Source organism: Zonotrichia leucophrys, chromosome 3, assembly GCF_028769735.1.
Source record: "Zonotrichia leucophrys gambelii isolate GWCS_2022_RI chromosome 3, RI_Zleu_2.0, whole genome shotgun sequence".
In the NCBI taxonomy this organism is placed as follows: Eukaryota; Metazoa; Chordata; class Aves; order Passeriformes; family Passerellidae; genus Zonotrichia; species Zonotrichia leucophrys.
The window spans coordinates 63708544-63729287 of NC_088172.1; the positions used below are offsets into that span (position 1 = coordinate 63708544).

The 20744-nt window shown below is 37.0% G+C and overlaps 1 protein-coding gene across 7 annotated transcripts in view; it reads right to left on the reverse strand.

Annotated features, from left to right (window-relative positions):
- The window catches only part of DISC1 (DISC1 scaffold protein), a 174547-nt gene that overhangs the window by 81142 nt on the left and 72661 nt on the right, over positions 1-20744 (reverse strand). For all 7 annotated transcript variants that reach the window (XR_010439576.1, XM_064708525.1, XM_064708526.1 and 4 more), the window contains 3 exons: positions 18722-18776; positions 14173-14275; positions 3141-3329 (listed from right to left, as the gene is read on the reverse strand). Coding sequence is in view for 6 of the 7 variants with exons in the window: in XM_064708525.1 (XP_064564595.1) it covers positions 3141-3329; positions 14173-14275; positions 18722-18776 (347 nt within the window). In the remaining variant the exon portion in view is untranslated. The remainder of the gene's footprint in view (positions 1-3140; positions 3330-14172; positions 14276-18721; positions 18777-20744) is intronic.

Genomic DNA, 20744 nt, shown 5'->3' on the forward strand with positions numbered 1-20744 from the left:
CCCATCAGTACTGGTGATGAGGAAATCACAACAGGAGGGTAGGTTTCATTTCCAGCCTTGGGTTACAAATGCCAATCAACCCAAGCCAGGATTTATAAGCACAATCCAACAGTTTGGCAGACAGGCAAGTAATTAAGCTTCAGTTGTCTGGAACACAAGTTTGGTTGTTTTGGGCTGTAAAAGCAGTTCTCTTCTTTGCCATAACAGAACCTTTTGACTTTATAAGACAGGTCTGTTCAATGACCAAGCACAAGACCTTCAGCAATTTCCCCAGAACCATCACGTCTGTAGTCCAGAAGAATATAAAGCTCACACAGAATCAACAGCACCACTTGGTTTCACATGTTTATTGCAAGGATTGATTCAATCAGGATTGATGCTAGACTACCTGGGAAACTGTTTCACCACCATTTCAGAGAAAATTACATGACCTCTAAGGCTCTGGATTTCCTATCTGTAAAATGGCAATAAAAGCTGATCACTTTTACAGCAGCATTTTGATGGCCTCAGAAGAAAGTCAGTGTCTAAAGGGCAAGTTAGTACTATTCATCCTAAAATGCTAATACTTAGTGTTGCTTGTCAATGCTTCTATTATCCAACATGAAAAGCATATTTTTTAGCATCTCTAAAAATATGAAAGGATTTTTTTGTCAAATTTCCTTCATAGAGAGCACTGACAGCTCTCAGTGCAGTAAGCCAAGCCTGATTTTTGCACTACATCTGCAATATCTTTTATACTTGGGCAGCTGGCACAGAGTGAGAAAATTCATTAACATGCTAATGATGTGTCCTATTTAAAATTCCAGCTCTGATTATTGTGTGATTAAGTCTCTTCCCTTGACGTCTGCTTCCCTATATCTGCATTACTGTGAAAAATCAACAATTATTAATGAAATAAAAAATAGGTGACCAATTTATACACAAGATAAAGACAAACATACACACATATTTTAGCATTTAAATTTTTTTTGCCTAATGCTTTCCATACAAAAGAGTATTAAGTTCAGTTAAAAAAAAAAAAATCAAAGTTTTCAAGAAGCTCACAGGCACAAAACAACAATTCAAGTGCCAGATGACACAGAAATAGACATGTATAGGACCTAACCCTAATCTAGTGCATGGTTGGGTAGGAAAAAAGGCAGAACTGCCTTTCTCTGCAGCAACACAGATTTTATTGGCATAAATGAAACACCAGGCCTAGGGCTGCGATGCAAGTCAGGTCAGCTACCCCAACTCAAATCACACCTTTCACAGTGCAGACAAAGCCAACACAATTACCTCCAGCTCTTTCAAACAACAGCAAAAACAAATAGCAAAAAATTGTATTCCAATTCTTTATGCTGTATTCTCTAAACATATAAGTGCTGTGCAAAATAACACTGTTCCATAAAGGTGGCCTCTTTTCCTCAAGACACCATCTGCATACTGTTTTCCAGAGAGTATCTGAAAGCTTACATTCAGTTAAATGTGTTGGTATCAAACCCATGCCAGTGTTCTCAAATATTTTCATTTTTTAAAGGGGAAATTAGGGTTGATCACATATAAAGGAGGCAGGGAGGGTGAAAAGGGAAGATGTCAGGTTTCAATTTATGTATCTCTGACTAGCATCTGCTTGACAGTATTTTAGTTTAACACAAGGATAAATTTCTCCTTATGCCTACAGAATCACAGTAAATTAAAAGAAAATCTACAGAGTAAACACCCAGCATTTTGAAATTTATTGTCACAAATTGTGGGACACTAGAGGTCAGATAAAGAAGGTATCTCCTTTCAGCTATATAAATGCAAAAGGGAAAAAAGAACTTATGAACTTATACCATTTCTGTTGCTTCAGCAAGCATCTTGCACAAGCTTGATTTAAAACCTTGCTAAATTAAACCACAAATGGGAATGTACATGTATATTATAGGAAGTTTAATTGTACTAAAATAAAAGAGAAACAAAATGGGCTGATTAGAAGGTCAGAATCCTTTTCAACTCTCTTGAAAATCCAAGGAAAGAAGAAGCACTGCCTGATGCACATTTATGGGTTTTTATCACAATACACTAAATTTGAGGAATAATTTGTTAAAATTTTATCTAGATTCTAGAAAAGCAAGTTATCTAGAAGTATGTGTGTATATATATTATTCTTTACATTTTTAAAACATTGTCTTAGATTTATTCAGCTGCCTACAAATCTTTTTGTTTCTAAGATAGCTCTGCTTATTTGCTTGCCTATGAAGAAGCTTCATATGATTCTAAAACAGAGGCACCTTTCTGTCTCCACCCAGCCTACTGCTCATAAGATCCTGAAAAAGGAAAGACACCTCAAAATCCTAAAGCTTTAAAGTAGCTCTCAGGACTGTATTTAGTTTAGAGATAATTACAGTAACTGTACATTTGTAGTCAATCAAATGTTACTGAGCCTTTTCACTTAAGTGAGCAGCAAGGCCATTTTATCTGCCTCAACTTCAGGAGTGAGTACAGCAGGCAAGAGATTAAGTCAAGTCTAGGAATGAATGTGCTCTTTGATAATGTCAGTACCTTTCCCAGCAATCACAGACAACCTCCCCAATTCCACCATGACACTACAACCCAAGCACACTGCTCATTGTTGTGTGAGAGCAGCACTTGGCAAGTTGGTTAAACTCCCCCTCAAACACAAGTTTAGTATGAGACTTCTTGCTTTCAGAATCAGGAGTCTCTTGCACCTCATACATTCAGACCCACCACCAAATGTGCTATATATGTATGCACTAAACATTTGGTTTTATACACTAAACATGTTCCTATTGTCACAGCCGGACACATCTACTGATTTTGCATAAAGACTTGGTGTTCCACTGTGTGGGAGCACAAGCACAGCCCCATCATCACTGTGACAAAAATGGGCTTAGAAAAGAAAGGCTTTGAGAACTGGGCCAAAACAGATTTTTTAGAGTGGTATATTGCTGAGGTATCCCTTGTTCCTTATGGCCTCCCCCAACTCCAGGGGAAAGATGAGAGGATATTGAACATACCACTTCTCTAGGTCACTGCCAGACTTTCCTCAGGACAATCAGTATGTTTTGTGAAATGCAGAATGATTCATCAAACCCAGCACATCCTCAGGAGTTCAGGTCAGAGCAAAAAGCTGTAACAATCTGTAAACTACTCACCAAAGGCAGTTTCTCCTTGTTCAAGTTCTTGTTTCAGTCTGGTGTAATCATCTTTAATTCTCTCTAATTTTCGCATATTTCTGGCACTCAGAACCAACAGTTCATTGAGAAGTCCTTCCAGTCCCTCTTTCTCAGATGTTAATGATCTTATTTCTTCTGCAAGATCCTTTGCAGTGCCAAAATTACTTCCTGCATGTTTCGTGGGGGTAGGGGAAGAAAGAGGAAAAAGACAATGAGACAGACCCTTGCAACATCAGTAGCTCACACAGCAATCCTGGAAAATTAGGCAATTATACTTCCCAACAGCAAGTGAAAGGGGGAAAAAAAAGAAAAACTTCTTTGCAAGCATCATATCATTAATATTACAAGAATAATAATTGTAGCTGATTTAACCTTACATACACAGAAATGGTATTTTCTGTAATTATTGATACTATTTACAGTTTTTCAGGAAACCTGTTCCTTAGGGTTCAAATAATGTCATACTGTAATTCAATGACTGTTGCAATGTGATCTATCAGACCATTTTCTTCTTTTGGAGGACCCCTCAACACAGTACATTTGAAATAGAGGCCATAAACCTGCTGGACCCTGAAGTATTTCCCTCCTGAACAAAGCAGCCCTGTGCTGGTTTTAGTAACAAGCATCAAAGATTGTTTATGAATGACACATTGCATTTCTTAAATGGCTTGCACCTCAAGCAAAGACCACAGGGAGATGTTCTTCTCAGAGAATCCATTCAGAAGTCACAACCCTCCACTTCTGGCTCTCCCTGAAGAATGAAATGTCTCAGACAGGTAGAATGCCTTGGCAGCACCAGCTTACACTATTTTGGAGTTTTTAAAAATGTCTGCTTCCTTTGGACAGGAATACAGAGTAAAAAGTTCAACTCCCAAGTGGTTTAGAGTGTAGCCTAGTAACATTTATCCACTTAACTGTTCTGAAAACCACTTTTATAAGCAGCTGGAGAGGAATGTTTCCTTACTTTGCAAAGAAGTCTTTTGTAATAAATAGAAAAGGACAGTGAGATACTCTGCCATTAAATTATTTTAAACAGCACTATAGTAACAATGCTACATTTGCACAACTGTACCAGAATCATTTTAATGATTGAGATACTTGGCTGGGGGGAAAAAAACCAAACCAAAACATACACACAAAGAACGAAACCCCACCACCACACTTCAAGCTAAAGAATTCTTGATAAAAATAATGTTCATATAGAATTGCCCAATAAAAGAAAGAAAACCTTTAGCATAGGGCTTAAGCTGTGATATCATCCTAAATTAGCAAAATTTTGGTGATATGATCTAATAAGTAAAGGTATTTAGTAAGTAAAGGCACTTAGAACATTTAGCCTTGAAGCAAATATTAACATAATCCAGTCACAAAAATGTCTCATCAGCTTCTGAGGTATGTGTAATGACTTTAGACTCCTGAAATCACTTTATAATACCACCAGCATTATTCAGATGTAAGGGTTTCTTTTTGGTTTTGTTTACACAATATGACACACTGTTGCTTAGACACAACAGACCAATTGAAAAGTTTATTTTCAAATATTAACATACAATCCAAACAATCAAATCCACATCAGAATATCCTGAATTATGGCATTACATCTTTCTGACCGGGAGTCGAAGTGTTGGTCACAAAGCCTTAAAAGAGAACACTTAGCCTGCTGTTCAGTTTCTTCAAGACAAGGAAGCAAGAACAGGATGCAAGTGTACACTGGTCAGAAGATGGCAAACCACCACCAGCATCTGCCAGGAGAGGTTCTATTCCTCCAGAATGCCAGAGAGAACAGGAGCACTTCCACCAAACACCCACAGCCATTCTCCTGGAGCAAAGGCGCTGTTGCAAACTCCAGTGGCTCTGTGAGGGCAGGTGTGCCAAAGGGAGGCTTGCACTTACCAAAATTTTGGAAAATAGTTTATCAAATAAGTCAGGTTTGAAGACTGAACATTGCTAAGCATGGTAGTCTTGCTTTGCATTTGGTTTTTTGGTGGTTTCTTTAGTCCCAAGGCTATGATAGTTTCATTCAACCTCTTCCTCATTTAAAGGTGACGTTTTCTTGTTTCTTTTTAACAGACTGAAAGTCCTTAATTTCTAAGTCCCAGCTAAAACCCTATTTTCCACTTCTGTCTTCCAATTAAATAACTTTAAACATGCTATAGAAATTGTAGGATCATATGGCTTACCAGAGCTTTACTGGGAAACAACAGCACAAATTTCATTACCCTAATTTGTCATGTTTCCAAACAGGCAAAAAAAGCAGCAAAATAAGCAAGACAAAATCACTTGGAAAACTGGCAAATATTCAGATGATTCTAAGGCATCAAGACTTGAGTCCACCTTTATCCACCTGAACTCATCCCAAGCATCAAAGCACAAGAGCCTTAATAAAACATGAAGGTGAGAAAATCTTCATTAGAATCTGGAGCCTGCTGTTACATTTCAGAGAGCAGCAAGGAAAATGGTATGATATTGCATATCAAAGTTTTATACATACTGAATGGATCTGAATCCCCAGAGGAGAAGTTTATATCAAAACTGAGACTATAAGGAAATGGCAGCAGATACAAACCCAAAAGCCAAAGACACCCTACCTGCTGCAGCTTCCCATGACAGCAAAAATGTCTGTAAGTCTGCAGTGAAAATTCAGAAGAACATATAAAAACACAGGCATTACAAGTACCATTATCAGTGAGCTCTGACCTCCATCCCAGTAACAAAAGTAACTGCTTTCTACATGCCATAAGAAGGTTGATTTAAAAATTAATATATAATATAGCTGCCAGCATTGAAAAACATGCCCTCCTGGGCTGGTTTTTTTTTTGTTGTTGTTGTTGTTTTGCTGTGGTTTGTTTTTTTGTGGTTGAGATGTACACCATACAAACATTCTGAAGACATATGTCAAGGTATTTTATTCTGCTAATGCTCTCAAAATGTTACAATTCCTCTTTTTGATAATTTAATAATTGATTTGCCTAAATGAACGCAGTAGCTGTTACTTTGTCAACCACTGGGAGCTATATTTTACACAGCCATACCAGTGAGAGGGTTCTGATTGGCTGATATCACTTAGGTCAGTCTAACTCTTCCCAGGAAACTCAAAAACCATGCAGCCAATAGGACTGCTCACTCAGAAAATACATACAGAGAAAACAAAGCTAAGGAATTCATAGTTTAAGATCAAAGCTGAGATTCTGATCTAAACCAGGATTCTGTGAAGTTGACTGAAGAGCAAGATGCCCCTTTTCCCATCTTTCCTTCTGTCTCACAGTGATCCTTGATACAGATGTGCAATTTTAGCCACTGCATCCACACCCATAGAAACACACTGGGGGAAAACTGGGGCAGGAAACTTGCAGTATCCAGTGCTCTGAACAGCTCATGTGCTTGCCGTGCACTGTCATGAGGAACTGAGTATGTACACTTCACTTTGAGGCACTGAACAGTGCCATTACCTCAAAAGACAGCAACAAAAAAATTTAAATCTTCCTGCTTAATCTTGCCCTCTGGGGCTCTCTCCTTCCATGCATCCTTCATCCTCTACAGAAAGTGACATCAGGTAAGCTCCAGCAGCTTGATGTGAATGCCAAAAATACCAGCCAAATCAAGTACAACAACCCACACAGGAAAAATAGTAATTTTTTTTTAAATCTCCAGGCAGAAAGTAGCTATAAAATTGCTTTCACTTAGTGTAAACATTAGTATATATCCTTAATTATCCTTGATTTCCTCTATTCTTAAAATTTTGATTGTATGGTTACAGCTAAATAGTACTCTGCACATCAAACATATTTTCAATAGATTTAGCCACAAACTCATGCCCATTATAACACCTCCTTGTCAGATTTTACTGTATTGGGCAGATTGTGGCCCATTTAGTAGCCTTGAAGTAAAATATCATGATTTTGATACCATTTGTCAGCAACAAATTGATTAAAAATATGGCTTGAAATCTGTGCAATTTTACCAAAAAACAATATGTTATTAATTAGACTTTATTAAATATTTCCCCCTTCAAAATATACGACAAAGTTAAGGGTCCACAAATTTTTTACTCACAGTTTTTCTCAAATTTATGGCAGAAGTTATGTACATTCAGAGCTAGCATTAGTTATGCTTGAAGCAGAGAGAGAAGTCTAAGTCCCACTGAAAATATATATTCATTGTAGTACAAATAAAGGAGTAATTTTTTTCATTAATAATAAAGCATATCTATTTGACACTAGCCTAAATGTAACAAGGAATAGACTGATCATTATTTATCATTATCTATAAATTAATTCTTCATATACTTACAGCACTACCTTTAATAATTCATAAGTGAAAATTTGCATTTTAGCTTAAGGCATTTGCCACCATATTATTTATCAATGGTACTGGAATTCAAGGCTGAAAATCTTCCACCCTGTGATTAATGAGGGTACAAAGTGATTTCAACACCACAAAAGAAATTGAAGAAAATAAATATCATTCACCTACACACAAAGGAAAGGGAAAAAGCTAAAGACATGACAGAAATGTAAGATTCTGGAAGGACTGCCAGTATGTTTGCACCTCTGAAAAAATAAACTGCAAATGAGGGACAGTCTACCATCTCCTCAAACGTTTTACAGAAATCCAGCACATTTGAATTGCAATTATTGTTTTTAAGCAATAACACATGTCAATGCTTTTACAAAGCGTAACACAACTACATGATTGATATAATTCTGAAAGGTAAATGTCAGCTAGAAGAAGGTGAGAGACCCCACAGACATATATTTGGAGGAGCAATCCTCAGTCACAGAGTGCCTCTTGTACCTGGACCTAATCAGTCACCAAGGAACAACTCAGGAATCATTAAAAAAAAAAGGGAGCCCAAATAAATAAACCCCAAAGTAATAACATTTCAAATCAGTAGTAACAATGGAGAGAAATATCACTGTCCCCTTCTACAAGTGTTTTTCCTCATGCACTCCAGACCACAGCACAACCTTTCTGCAGGGTGATAGCACCTTCTCGTCACAGCTCTCCCATCCAACACATGTGCTCCTTTGAGCACAAAACCACAGAAAAGAAGCTGCCAAAGAGAACTTGAGCTTCTCTCCTGCTCCAGGGACAGCTGCTTAGGTAAGAGGAGTGAAAGAGAGTAAGTTGTTTCATGACTGACTTCTCCAACAGAAGAAAAGATTTTCTGCTGTCTGGTCACATATCATGCTGGAACTTCAGCTACAATGAATTACCCTTGAAGTTCACTGAAAACCAGAAACATCCAGCAGTCTGACTTGAAAATGAGATTAAAAAGCATAATGTCCTGGTTTCAGCTGGGATAGAGTTAATTTTCTTCTTAGCGGCTGGTACAGTGCTTTGGATTTAGGCAGAGAATAATGTTGATAACACATTGATGGTTTTAGTTGTTGCTGAATGGTTGTTAGCCTCAAATCAAGGACATCTGGGTTTCCCATGCTCCACAAGCAAGCACACCAGGAGCTGGGAGGGAGCATGGCCAGGACAGCAGATCCAAACTGGGCAAAGGGATATTCCATACCACAGAGCATGATGCTCAGCAAATAAGCTGGGGGGAGTTGGCTGGGAGGGACCAACAGCTGCCTGGAAATGGGCTGGGCACTGGTCTATGGGTGGCAAGCATCACTTTATAGGTATTGTGAATCACTTGCCTGTCTTGGGCTTTATGCCTCTCCTTTTCATTACCATTATTATTGCTGTTATTTTTATCATTAGTATTATTATATTTTATTTTGCTTAAGTTATTAAACTGTTCTTATCTCAACCCGCAAGTTTTACTTTTTTTTTTTTCAATTCTCCTCCCCTACTGTAAGCAGACAGAATGTCCACATTTGCTTCTGGCTGGGGACAAACCACAACACAGAGCTATCTGAAGTCTGAGGGACCATGTGAGTTTTGGTTTGGGGGACTCACTAGCATTAGTTTTCAAATGAGATAACAGGCATGCCAAAAAGTACACTGCTTGCACCAATACATGGTGGCAAATTTTATTTCATGGAGCATAAAGTGAGTGTTGCAGGAAGACATGACCATACGCAGCACTGAATGCTGGAACCAGACACTGCAATCATGAAGTAGAATTAATCTGAATATGCCTCTGCTCCATCAACCCAGGCTGCTGCTGGAATCAAGAATAGGAAATATCTATATAATAGCTATATCATCTGACAAGATGCAGCCCTCTATCGGACTCCAATTCATCAAAAAACTGAGCCTTCATGAAAAGGCACAAAGGGGCATTGCTATTTTTGTCTCTACCTCAACCCTTACCTTAATTCTCAGAAATGCTGAAGAGACCAGGAACACCACTACCTTCCAGAGAAATACAAATTAAGAGCTGTATGCAGCACATCTGGAGAAGAACTCAACATCATACCAAGCGCTATGTGTCCATTCATATTTCTGAATGAAATGACAGACTACAGCAGGAGCATGAAAACGAGGCATCCACATTAACATAAACCACAGATAGATGGCTGAAAACGTCCTTCTGCCTGCACTGGCATCTTCCAGCCTGATGGCTCTGTCCCCTCTCTAACACACTCATTCCCAACAGGAATACTTAGCACCAAATCTGGGAAGCTGGGGGCTCTTTTTGTTACAGTTGGATCTATGCAGAATTTGCCCTAAATAAGCATCAAACAGCAGCCAAAGAGGCAACAGCCCTAATAGTAAGCTTTGTGAAATATGCTATCTTGTATTTATGTCATGTTATTTATAAAACTGTGTTTTTACATTGACATAAGGAATTATATTATTACATATAATTATTGTACTGCTGGAAATCATCCCACAACATCATTTCCAAGCAGCTCCCACTTGCCAGTACTTAATGAAATAGAGGTAATGGTATTTATAGGACCATGACACATGGTGTCTTACTGGTATAAAACAATTTAAAGATTTTTCAAACTTCAAGTCATTTCACTTCTGTGTTTGGATCTAATCTGTATTTTCAAAGCCAGAAAGTTAACAATATGCATCTCAGGGATAATAAGCACAGTATTTCATTCATGCCTCCTTAGCTTCCCATTAATTCACTGTCTGGCTATCTAGTTCCATGCTCAATATGCATTCTCAAGAGAAAAAAAGTTCTCAAAGAGTTTATGAAAACATTGTAAAATGTACCTCCGTAAACCTTTTTTATTCAAATATAGGAAAGAGATGAAACAGGACTAAAAATTCATTTTAGTTTGCATCTTCCTTCCTATTCCCAAATTATTTTCTCACTAAGGAAACAACAGAAACACACCATTTCTTATTATTTCCTCTTGTATAAAACAGATGAAAGTATGAAAATAATTTCAACAGTATTTCTACAATTATGTTCACACTTGATAAAACATCATCTTATTTGAATCTTTTTACCAGCTTCAAATTATTTAATCTGAAATTTATACCCTAGAAAAGTTTCATGCTAAATAGTAACACGATACTGAAAGAAAGAACAGAGTATCAGTTACTGACACGTTCTCCCTATAACTGACTACAAAATTTAATGAGCATGTTAAGAGCCACTGTAAAAAGCAGCTGTTGGAAAAATCACATGCAGGTTTCTAAGCACTGACATTAAAGTGGCTTTTTAATAAGAGAAAAATCTACTAAATGCTAAACTATAATAGTTCATCAATGAGAATTTACAAATGTGCATAACAACAGTAACATTCATGACATCAGGAGTACTTGTTACCTATAATTACCTAAAGCTATTGACTTAATAACTGGAACAATATAGGATCCTTCTAATTATCTCTGGAGGAAAATTCTGGACTAGCATCTCCAGAGCATTAACCATTAGTTATTTGTCCCAACAGGCCAATCAGATGTAAGTGAGGTGTTGATATAAAGATTCTCAACTGTAACTGTTGATAAAAATACTTCTTGAACATGTAAGTATGGGCTGCTTTTCCTTTTCCCATAAGAAAGCTCCCAGGATTTTAATTTCTTTTATGGCCTTCAATAATCCAAATATTCACAAACTTTCTTTTTTCTCTTGCAAATTTAATTTTATACTTCTTCCCAGAATGAAATAATAGGAGGGAGAGGCATTTATATGCATAGTGTTGTCTCTTATGTCTTTACAGTATCATTTATCATATAGCCTTAAATTCCATGGTGTTGCATTGATAAGACTAATAGAACTTCTTCTTGCATTGCATTTATCATGGTATTTTCCTCCAAAAATAATATCAACTAAATTCTACATTTTTGGTGCAAATACGTCAATATTTTAAATCAATGTATTTGTATTAGAAAGTACAGTCCATGTAGCAAATGAATGTTGTCTGAAGCTGTCAAAATAGCCATTAAAGGCTGAGGTATATATCATGCTTTCCAAGTCATTACATCATTAAGCCACCACACATAAGCTCTGGAAGCTAATTTTCACTTAGTATTTCTAGTCTTTAGTTCATCTAATCAAACTTTTGGGAAAAAGTTCCAAAAAGTCCCTTTTTGCTTTGACACTGTTCCAAGTCACTCAACTCTTACTGCTTCCTCAAGAAAAATGCTACTTTAATCAAAAATGATGTGACAACTGTATAGAGAAAAACAGTTGTTCTCAGTGTCCATTAGGATTCCATTGAAGAAACTGTCTGAATGAATTATCTAACTGCTACATAAGAAGAAGTAACAGACATTTAACCCTGCCTGATGTTCCCAAACTAAACAAAAACACAAATATGACCACTAAACTATATTATTACTGCATATTTACATATGCACACACTATAATTCTTTCTGAACTTCATGCTGTTCCAAGACTGTCCTTAAATAATTACATATTACCCAACTGAACATTCTTCCAACTCCTAACAATTGAGCATACCCAGGCTGCTCATTAACACTGTTGGCTGAGAGACCAGGGAATATGCACATAAAGTACCTTCCTTAAATCTTAGCTGGTATTTAGAAGGTTAAGACCTGCTTCTTAACTATGCTTTCCTTAAGAGCTGTCATTCATTTACTCCTAACACATGAATACACAGAAACTAAAGCAATTTATCCTTCTCCATTATCCACTGGTTTTGCCTTATAAAGTTAAAAAAAAAAAAAAACACAACAAAAGACAACAACATAACCCCCACTATTTTCATCTCTTCTTTCCTCTTTCTTCTTCTGCATTTAACAAATCTTTTCTTCCTGATTTCCTTCTCTGCTAGCTAGCTCCAACTCACTCTGCATTGTGGCTTTTCTGATTTTATTCACCTCATGCTCTAAGACCATTTCTGGTGTTTTCAGATTATTTTTTTTTGTTTTTGTTTTTGTTTTTTTTTTTTTACTTTCAGGTCTTCAGAGAAAAAAAATTCTTTTTATTCTTCTATCTCCCCTGTGTTCTCTGTATACAACTTTGCATTTTATGTAAACAAGTACCACCACGTTGACTAAATGTATCTGTATCTTACAATGAGGTAAAGAAATTACAGTGTCCACTGTCACCAAATTACTCTTCATCCTTGATTTTTAACCATGCCATGCAGAATTTCACCTTAGCAACAAATTAGGATTCTATCATTCACAGTCATTAAAATTCCCTGAAGCAAGAGTAAAAGAAGAAACAGTGTTTTTATCAGCACAAAGAAATTGCACTGATACTTCTTAAAAAGCATAGAAAGGCAGTCAAATAATTGTAAAAAACAGTTTCTAGAAAGAGCAGCATTAAATTGACTTTGGAATTCATTCCTGAAACAACCAACCTCTTTTAAGAGCTAACAAGTATAAAATGCTGTTATGAATGTTTTGGAAATGATCCTCAAGCTGTCATTCACTCTCTCCAAGTGTCAGACTGAGATACAGCTTTTCTGGCCAACTGCTTCCTACATGTAGTCTGTAGTTACTACTGCATGTCCAGTTAATGGGCTGTTTTGTTCCCAAGCCATAAAACCCCTTTTCTGAAAATGAGAAAGTCACCTACATTTAAACAGTCTAAGGGGAGAGAAGGACAATTGCTTGATTTACCTCTTACAGGCTGAGAGAAAAATAAAGAGGATTTCCATTTTAAAAAGGTATTATGAGAAGAAAGGAAACTGGCTCAGCACCAGCACAGGATCTGGGCTTTAATTTCCTTTAAGACTTTGCTCAAGCCTGACATTATCCACTTCTGGCAAACAAAACATGTGACTGCCCAAGGTTTCATTTTAAAATCATTTATGTGTGCAATATAGATCCTTATATATAATTGAAAAGGTAAATCACATATGGAGAGCTAAATCCCGTCTTGACATGTATCAAAAATCTTTTAGCATTTCTTTACTTGGTGTAACACTGGAAAACTCCTTGCACTCAAGTCCACATTCCCCTCTACTCAGCTTCCTCTCTGAGGCAGGTGTTTAGCAGAGAGACACCTACTGAAACATTTGCTGAATAAGAAAACCCACCTCTTCCAACTTAAAAGAAAGGGCTGATTTCCCTTTTTTCCTTGGTGAACAGTGCAGCCATCCCAAGCAAGTGGCATGTAAGGCTGTTATGTATCACACTCTGTAATCACATTTCAGTGGTTTACTGGTTGTAAATAATATGCATGAGTGCTCCAAGGATGAAAATGCTCTTTTGCTGCCAACATTAGTTGTTTAATGATCTGAACAGCAGAAGCTGCCAATTATTGTATTCCGTTTTAAAGTGTCATTTAAAGCCAGACTTGTAATTATGATACCTTAGGTATACATTTACAATTTAGCTAGAGAGCTCCAAGAATATAACTCGAGGAGTCCTGGAACAGCTACTGATGATTATACATCAATTTCACCTATGGAAAAATACCATGTGTTTTGCATGTTAATGGTCTACCTCACAGCATCAGCTTTGCCAGTAGTTCCAAACTGTGGAGAGGGACCTGAAGTACACTACACAAGGCATGGCATAGCCATAGTTTAGTTCTGCCAGGCTGGTCACGACTTCAAGGGCTCTACTCAAGCACATGAACAACTTTCCCTAACAAGTCTGCTGTGAAGAGGTCAATAACTACTCTAATACACTCCTTAACACTTAATCCTTCTCATCACTTAAAACTTACCTGAAACAGCCAGCATTTTGGCTTCAAGTAGAGCTGGTAGTTGAGTCTCAATATCACTCACTTTCCTCCTCAAAGTACTGCAGAGTTTCTGACTCGTGCAAACCTAAATTGAGGCAGACAGCCATGATATAGAATTCATTCATGTAAAAGTATAAGGCAGTTGAAATGGGGCTTCAAATGTTCTTGGTTAACAGACATGACATAACATCCTGCAGCAAGGTGAAAAAGCTTAATAAAAAGTGATGTCTTTACAGAAACACCCAACATTGAATCAAAATGTCCAGGCTTGCTACACATTCTATTATTAAAACAGGGAATGGTATTAGCATTAGCTACCTGCATGAGAGAGGACATGTTCCACTACTACATACTGAGGCTGCACACAGAAGAATGGTCATTGTACAGAGTCTGCACAATTTCAGTATTAATAATCATGCTTGAAGTGGCGCACAACTAAACCAGTATTTGGAGATTAAAATTCCATAACATACAATGTGCACTGATTTTTATACAAAATATACCGTGCTCTGCATTTTAACTGAAAAAAGGCAAAGCAGCCTTATTTTTCACACAGGCAACAAACAAGGCCGTATCTGCTTGATACTGTACTTTTTTTAACATCAGGACACAGACGACTAGGGTTCAGGCTCCTGACTCTCCCTTGCTCTCTATATCTTTTTAATTGGAGGTCCTTCAACAATCAATATGTCTTGGTATTGAAAACATGGAGAGAGGAAAAAATAGAGAAAAAAAAATGAAATTCAGCTTTTACTGAATTTTAATTTCAGTGAAATTACATTTCAGTGTACATTGTCACCTCAGAAGGAGCTTGTGCACCATGCAAAATTTATACAAGCCCCACATATTCAAAATGTTGGGGTTTACTCCATATTGCATCATTTTGGAAGGAAAGCAAAATGAACAAACAAAAACCTTTCACTGAACTACAGCAAATCCCTTGTTTTGGAGGCAGATGCCAAACACTTTCTTAAAATAGTAGCTGACACTTAAGAAAACATTTCATTCATTGGAACCAAAACTAAAGCAATAGTCAAGACAGGCACAGGCCAGTTCTGAAATGATGTCACATGAAAGGCAATTTCCAGAGAGAAGTTTCCCTGCCTTCCTTCACTTTTATTTTTCCTTCCTCAAAAACAAGTGCCATGCTTATTAACAGAGGCACAGTTATCACTTTACTTTTTAAAGAGCAAAACTTTATAGTTCTAATGGTTTACCTGTTTGTACAATTAAATTATAATAATTTGTACATAACACTAGCTTTAAATCCTTTTGAATTAATAACACCCTCTTGCTTTGCTGAGATTCTGTTAACTATAAATGGGTCAATTTTTTTTGAGCCAACAGAACTATCCTCCAAGCAGTAACTGTTATTTGTAAAGACTTCAGAGTCATCCTATTAATTTAAAAATACATATGGCTTCTGCACCTACTATAATTTTTTAATTCCCAGATATTTCAGTTTGTTTCAGCACCCCCTTCTGAGTGACTCACCAGCTAATTCAGTTAAAATGTTTTTAAAACCTCAAACCCGTCAGAGGTGAATAAACGTGCCTAAAAAACCCAAAGGCCATTTCTGTCTCCCATCTCCAATATAAATCTGAAAGTTTTTAATGACTTCTTTCCAAGCAGTACTCTCTCTTTAGGGGCATTGAATGGCTCAGTGAATTGCAATTAGATGGGGAATCTTTCAGCTCCAGGAAAACTGCATGAATATATCCCATGCTGGTAATAAGTTAAAGTCATTATCACTAGACAGCTGTTTGGCAATTATGCAAAATGAGGTGGGATGTTTAATCAGTTTCTAGTGAGCACTGTCCACTTTTTAAGTCCCACTGTCAGAACAAAGCTTGCTGGCACTCTTTATTAAAGGACCAAAATGCAGGGACCGGAGGCAGAAAGGCAGCCCCTCCAACTCAGAGATGATTCTTCTGGAACATGAGATAAGGAGGTTGCTGGGCCCCTGCTTGTATCAATGTCACATGTATTCTGTAGATAAATGAACAACATTAATCTTCAGACCTATCATATGGCATAGTTCAACAAAACTAAATGAGCAAGTGGGAAAGACAAAGAAATATCCCCTAAACTAATGGCACTGCTTCTGAGCTACATCAGGGCTACTCTATAAGGTCCAATCCTTTTCATTTTTTATAATTGTTGTATCTTCATAACAGATCCCATTATTCATTACAGTAGCTTATTCAGCCACTAAGGCAAGGTTATTTCTTAGCTAACAAAGATGGTGAACACTCACAGAGCCAGTGTCCTGGGCTCCCAGTGAGCACCATCCTTCTCTAACCAGCCTGACTGCTCTCAGTGACCAGCTCTGCTGTGACCCACACACCAACAAGCTCAAAGTCTAAATGTCTAAAAGTCTAAAAAATCTCCTTCCGTTTCAGCAAAGTGTTTTTGCAGACAAGTATTACAGTATTTATTTTAAAATCCTCTTCAGTGGTTTCTGAGGTTTTTTTAAAGCAGGCTTTTTGGTTTTATTTTAAAAGGGTTTTTGTTTAGGAATATACCTAACAAATCTGCATTCAGAGTGAAATATTACTCAAAAAAGCAGTCTATCTGAAACCAGTAGGAAGCTGGTTAGCAAAGATATGAGGAATCAAGATGAAAAACAGCAAAACATCAAAGGAAAGTTTGCCCATTGTCATCCTCTTCCATCTTTCCAGCTTATGATCTTAATCTAAAGCAGCAAAAACAGGGACAAGGACAGCAAGTAAAGCACTGGAATTGACTCTCCAATCATCTCAAGAGAAAAGAAGTTTTGAGTAACCTTCACATTTCTTTAAAACAGCACCTTGGAAAAGATAAACAAATTCTGCTAACACTGCCTAAAGGAAGGAACAGCCTACCTGGTCTCCCACACATCACAATCTTGCCATTAGTGAAAGCAGATATTAATTTCTGTAGGAAGGTGGTGAATAAGGGGCAGCACTCCCTTCATTAGCAGGCAGAAGTTAGCTTTTGCAGTCACAGCTGAAAACAAGAGAGAAGAGGCAGAAAAGGCCAGAGAAATGCCAGTGGCACAGGGGAAAAGGATAGACCTTTGACAAAGAAATATTTTCCCCATATAATAAAAAGGTTTAAAAGACCAGCTCTATTTATTTTGAGATGAAAATAATAGGATGAGATGATATGAGTAAACTAAATAGGAAATTATTTGGAGGAATCTCACTACATGCTTCCTATTTATCTTCTATAACAAATAAAAGTAATCACACAGGACTGGAATAAAATTAAAATAGTATTTTATCTATTGAAAACATAAAGAAAAAAAATCCAAGCTGTGACAAACTACCTCTCTACTGTAACTCAATGGCTTCAGCTGCTATTGAAAAAGTGTCTAGCTACTATGGTGATAAAATAAAACCACATGAGACTTTTTCTGGGAAAAGTAAATTCCATACCTTATGCTTGAGCTTGCAAATGGCTTGAAACAACACTTGAAACATCACTTTGAGCTACTTAATGTCTCATTCATTTTAGCAGATGAGCTGTAGGTCAGTTAGAATAATTTTCTTGACCCTTTATTCATAGTCATTTAAAAAAATACAGCGGTAATCATTGTTATAGTCTATATTAATTTTCCCAAGATGTGGGTATAAGCAAGGAATAGAGAAAATGAGTTCAAAATAGAGTGGAAGAGAAGAAATGAGTGGTTATGAGATACAGTCTTCAAATTATCTTTTCCACAGTGCACAGTCAAAGTGTTGGCCAAGACGATTAGGAAGAACAGATGATAAATGATAAAATTTTTACTGATTTTGGTAACTGCTATTAGAAAAAACATGAAAAACAAGTTTATTTCAGAGTATAAATTCATTATTAATCAAAACCCAGAAATATTTTTCACTTCCTGTTTTATATAGATCTATGTGAATTGTCTAGAGTAAATGGATCTTTTTTTCCTAGAGCATTCATGGAGCAACTGGGCCATTCTGAAGTAAAACTTTAGTGTTCTACTTCTTGAAAGGAGCCCATGAAATAAGAAAGATAAAGGAAAAGAATTAACATTTCTAGTTAGAAAGAAAAATTGTGCTAAATAAGCAATATCACTTTTCTTTGTATTTTTAAAGGGTATGAAAATGAGATTGCTAGCTAGATTATTAGTGAAATGGTGGGGGAAAGAGGTACTTCATTTATGCTCTTCCCTTCACACCAACAAAACCAGTTAGACAAGAAAGAGATTCTGCATTAAGAGCCAAAGCATTCAGTTGTGACCATAATTTCATGAAGCTGAGGAGTGTGTTCCTGAATAGAGACCTCAGCAAGAGCATGGATTGCTAGTAAAATAGCTGAGAAAAAAGAGATTACTCCATTTGCTTCCTGAAGTATTATAATCCCTGTGGCCTGTTCAAACAAAAAGTTGGGGTGGGCTTTTCAGTATATGTTTAAAAATATTTATGTGCAAAATCTTCTTAGAAGGAGCACCACAAAACCAACTTCCTAAAACAAAGACAACATGCATGCTATGATCTGCTTCTGTAAATATTCTGAAGAACTGAAAACATGTACTTACTTTGGCAGTAGTTTCTTTAATGGACATGCTGTACAACTGTTCTTTCTCTTGAAGGCTAGAAGGAATGAAAATAAAATAGAATAAATAAATAAAATAAAAAAGTTAACCTCTGCTCAACATGGCCTGCTGCACAAGACACATTTTCTTATGGAAATAGAGTGTTAAGCTGACTCATACCCACACAACAGAGTCAATATCAAGACAAAAACTATGCTTCATTAGGGTTGCTAATGACTAACCAACATCACCTTTACAGTTCTTTATTAACAAGTATACAGATTTTACTTGCCCTTTGAAGCATAATTATGATTATTTGTGTAATCACAATACCTAAAGCAAACTGAGAAGTTCCCAGAAATGTCCAGGACTGGTGTTTTGCTGGACCATCATCCAAAACCTTAACACAAAGGCATTTCTCACACAAAGAACTGGCAATTTACAACTCAGTTTTCAGCTCTACCAGAAAAAGTTCAACTACAGTCACTTCTTCTCACAGTAATTTTATATGAAATACCACTACTCAGTTTCTTTAGATCCATAAAAACTTACCAAATATTTTCACCGAATTGATGCAACAGTGGGCTGAAATGTGGCAGTGGCATCACCCATGCTTATATGAACAAAATGAAAGGGTTTTTTTCCATATATTAGAAGCATGGAGGCTTTCTACTTTTCTATTATCAGATCTAAAGTAAACCTGTTGTTTTGGCTCTTGCAAATAAATCCACCATTTACATTTTTAACATGAAGTTCAAAAATCCAAGCAAATCAAACATCAGGAGTTAGGAGAGAGGTTATTTTTTGCAATTTTTGCTTTAATACTCCCCTCTCTCTGACTTAGGAGGTGTACACTTTTTCTACATTGTTCAATTTCTTTATCACACACTATTTTCTTTTCTGTCAAACACCTCAGTTCTGTGTATGTGACAGTCAGCACACTCCATTAGCAGCATCTCAATTTTTCCTCATGCCTTATGTGTTATAAAAACTATTTATTTCATGACTTAGCGTTACTATTTTTTCCCAAACAAGAACTAATGATATATTTCTGAGCTTTTCTCTAGTGTTAGGCATTGAAATATCCAGGCATGTCAGAGACATCACAGGATTTATTTCAGTGATACTCCTGCATGCCAAGGCAGCGTTGTATTAATTTTACAGATGGAAGAAACAAAAGCCACAGTTATTCAGAAAGCACATTATGACTGAGTGCCTGTTTTGACATGCACACAGCCCCTGCTGCCTATGCATTCCTCTTCTGTATGCATTTCAGTTTTCTTTTGAGAACCTGCCCTGATTTTCCAAGCACAGCACTTCCTGAGCCCTAGTTCAAGAGTCAGCATTTTCACGAGCATGAATCCCAAAGCAGGTGAAGTTGGAGTTGCAAACAGCTATTGATCACCTACAGAAAGGCTGGTTGAACCACCCTGGCAAACTGCACACAGGAGTGAAATGGCCTCAGAGACAGAATTCAGAGTATCATTTAATCACATTAATGAGGCACCTATTTGCATTGCTGTCCCTAATACCCTGCTTCAAGGAGCACACATCATTCCTATCTACAGCCCAGCCAGGCCTGTCACCTCATTACCACCCCAGCACCTGTGCAATGAAACAATCAGAAATGCAGCTGCCTACCTATGTAAAAGTGTTTAATGACATTTCTCACAGAGTCTCAAATGTCTCCCTTTTCTACAGCAATATATGTGCAAAACACAAAGTATTGCTGGTGTAATGATGCCATTATCAGCTCCCTGCTTGCCTCTGGGCATGCCAGACAGAATGAACTATTTAGCCACTTCTTTTCTTATGCTTTGGAGCTCCCAGTTACTTTCAGCATCCCCCACAATTGGCATCTGAGCTGGTCAGGTTATGTAAAAAAAAAGATGGGCTTTGTGTACAGATGTCAAGGGGTAGCAGCAAGGCTGCAGTGTGTAATTGAATGAATACTGGGTGACTGACCCAATTGTACTGAAAATGCCTCAAAATTCACCTCTAAAGACCTAGGCCATAATAAAATATA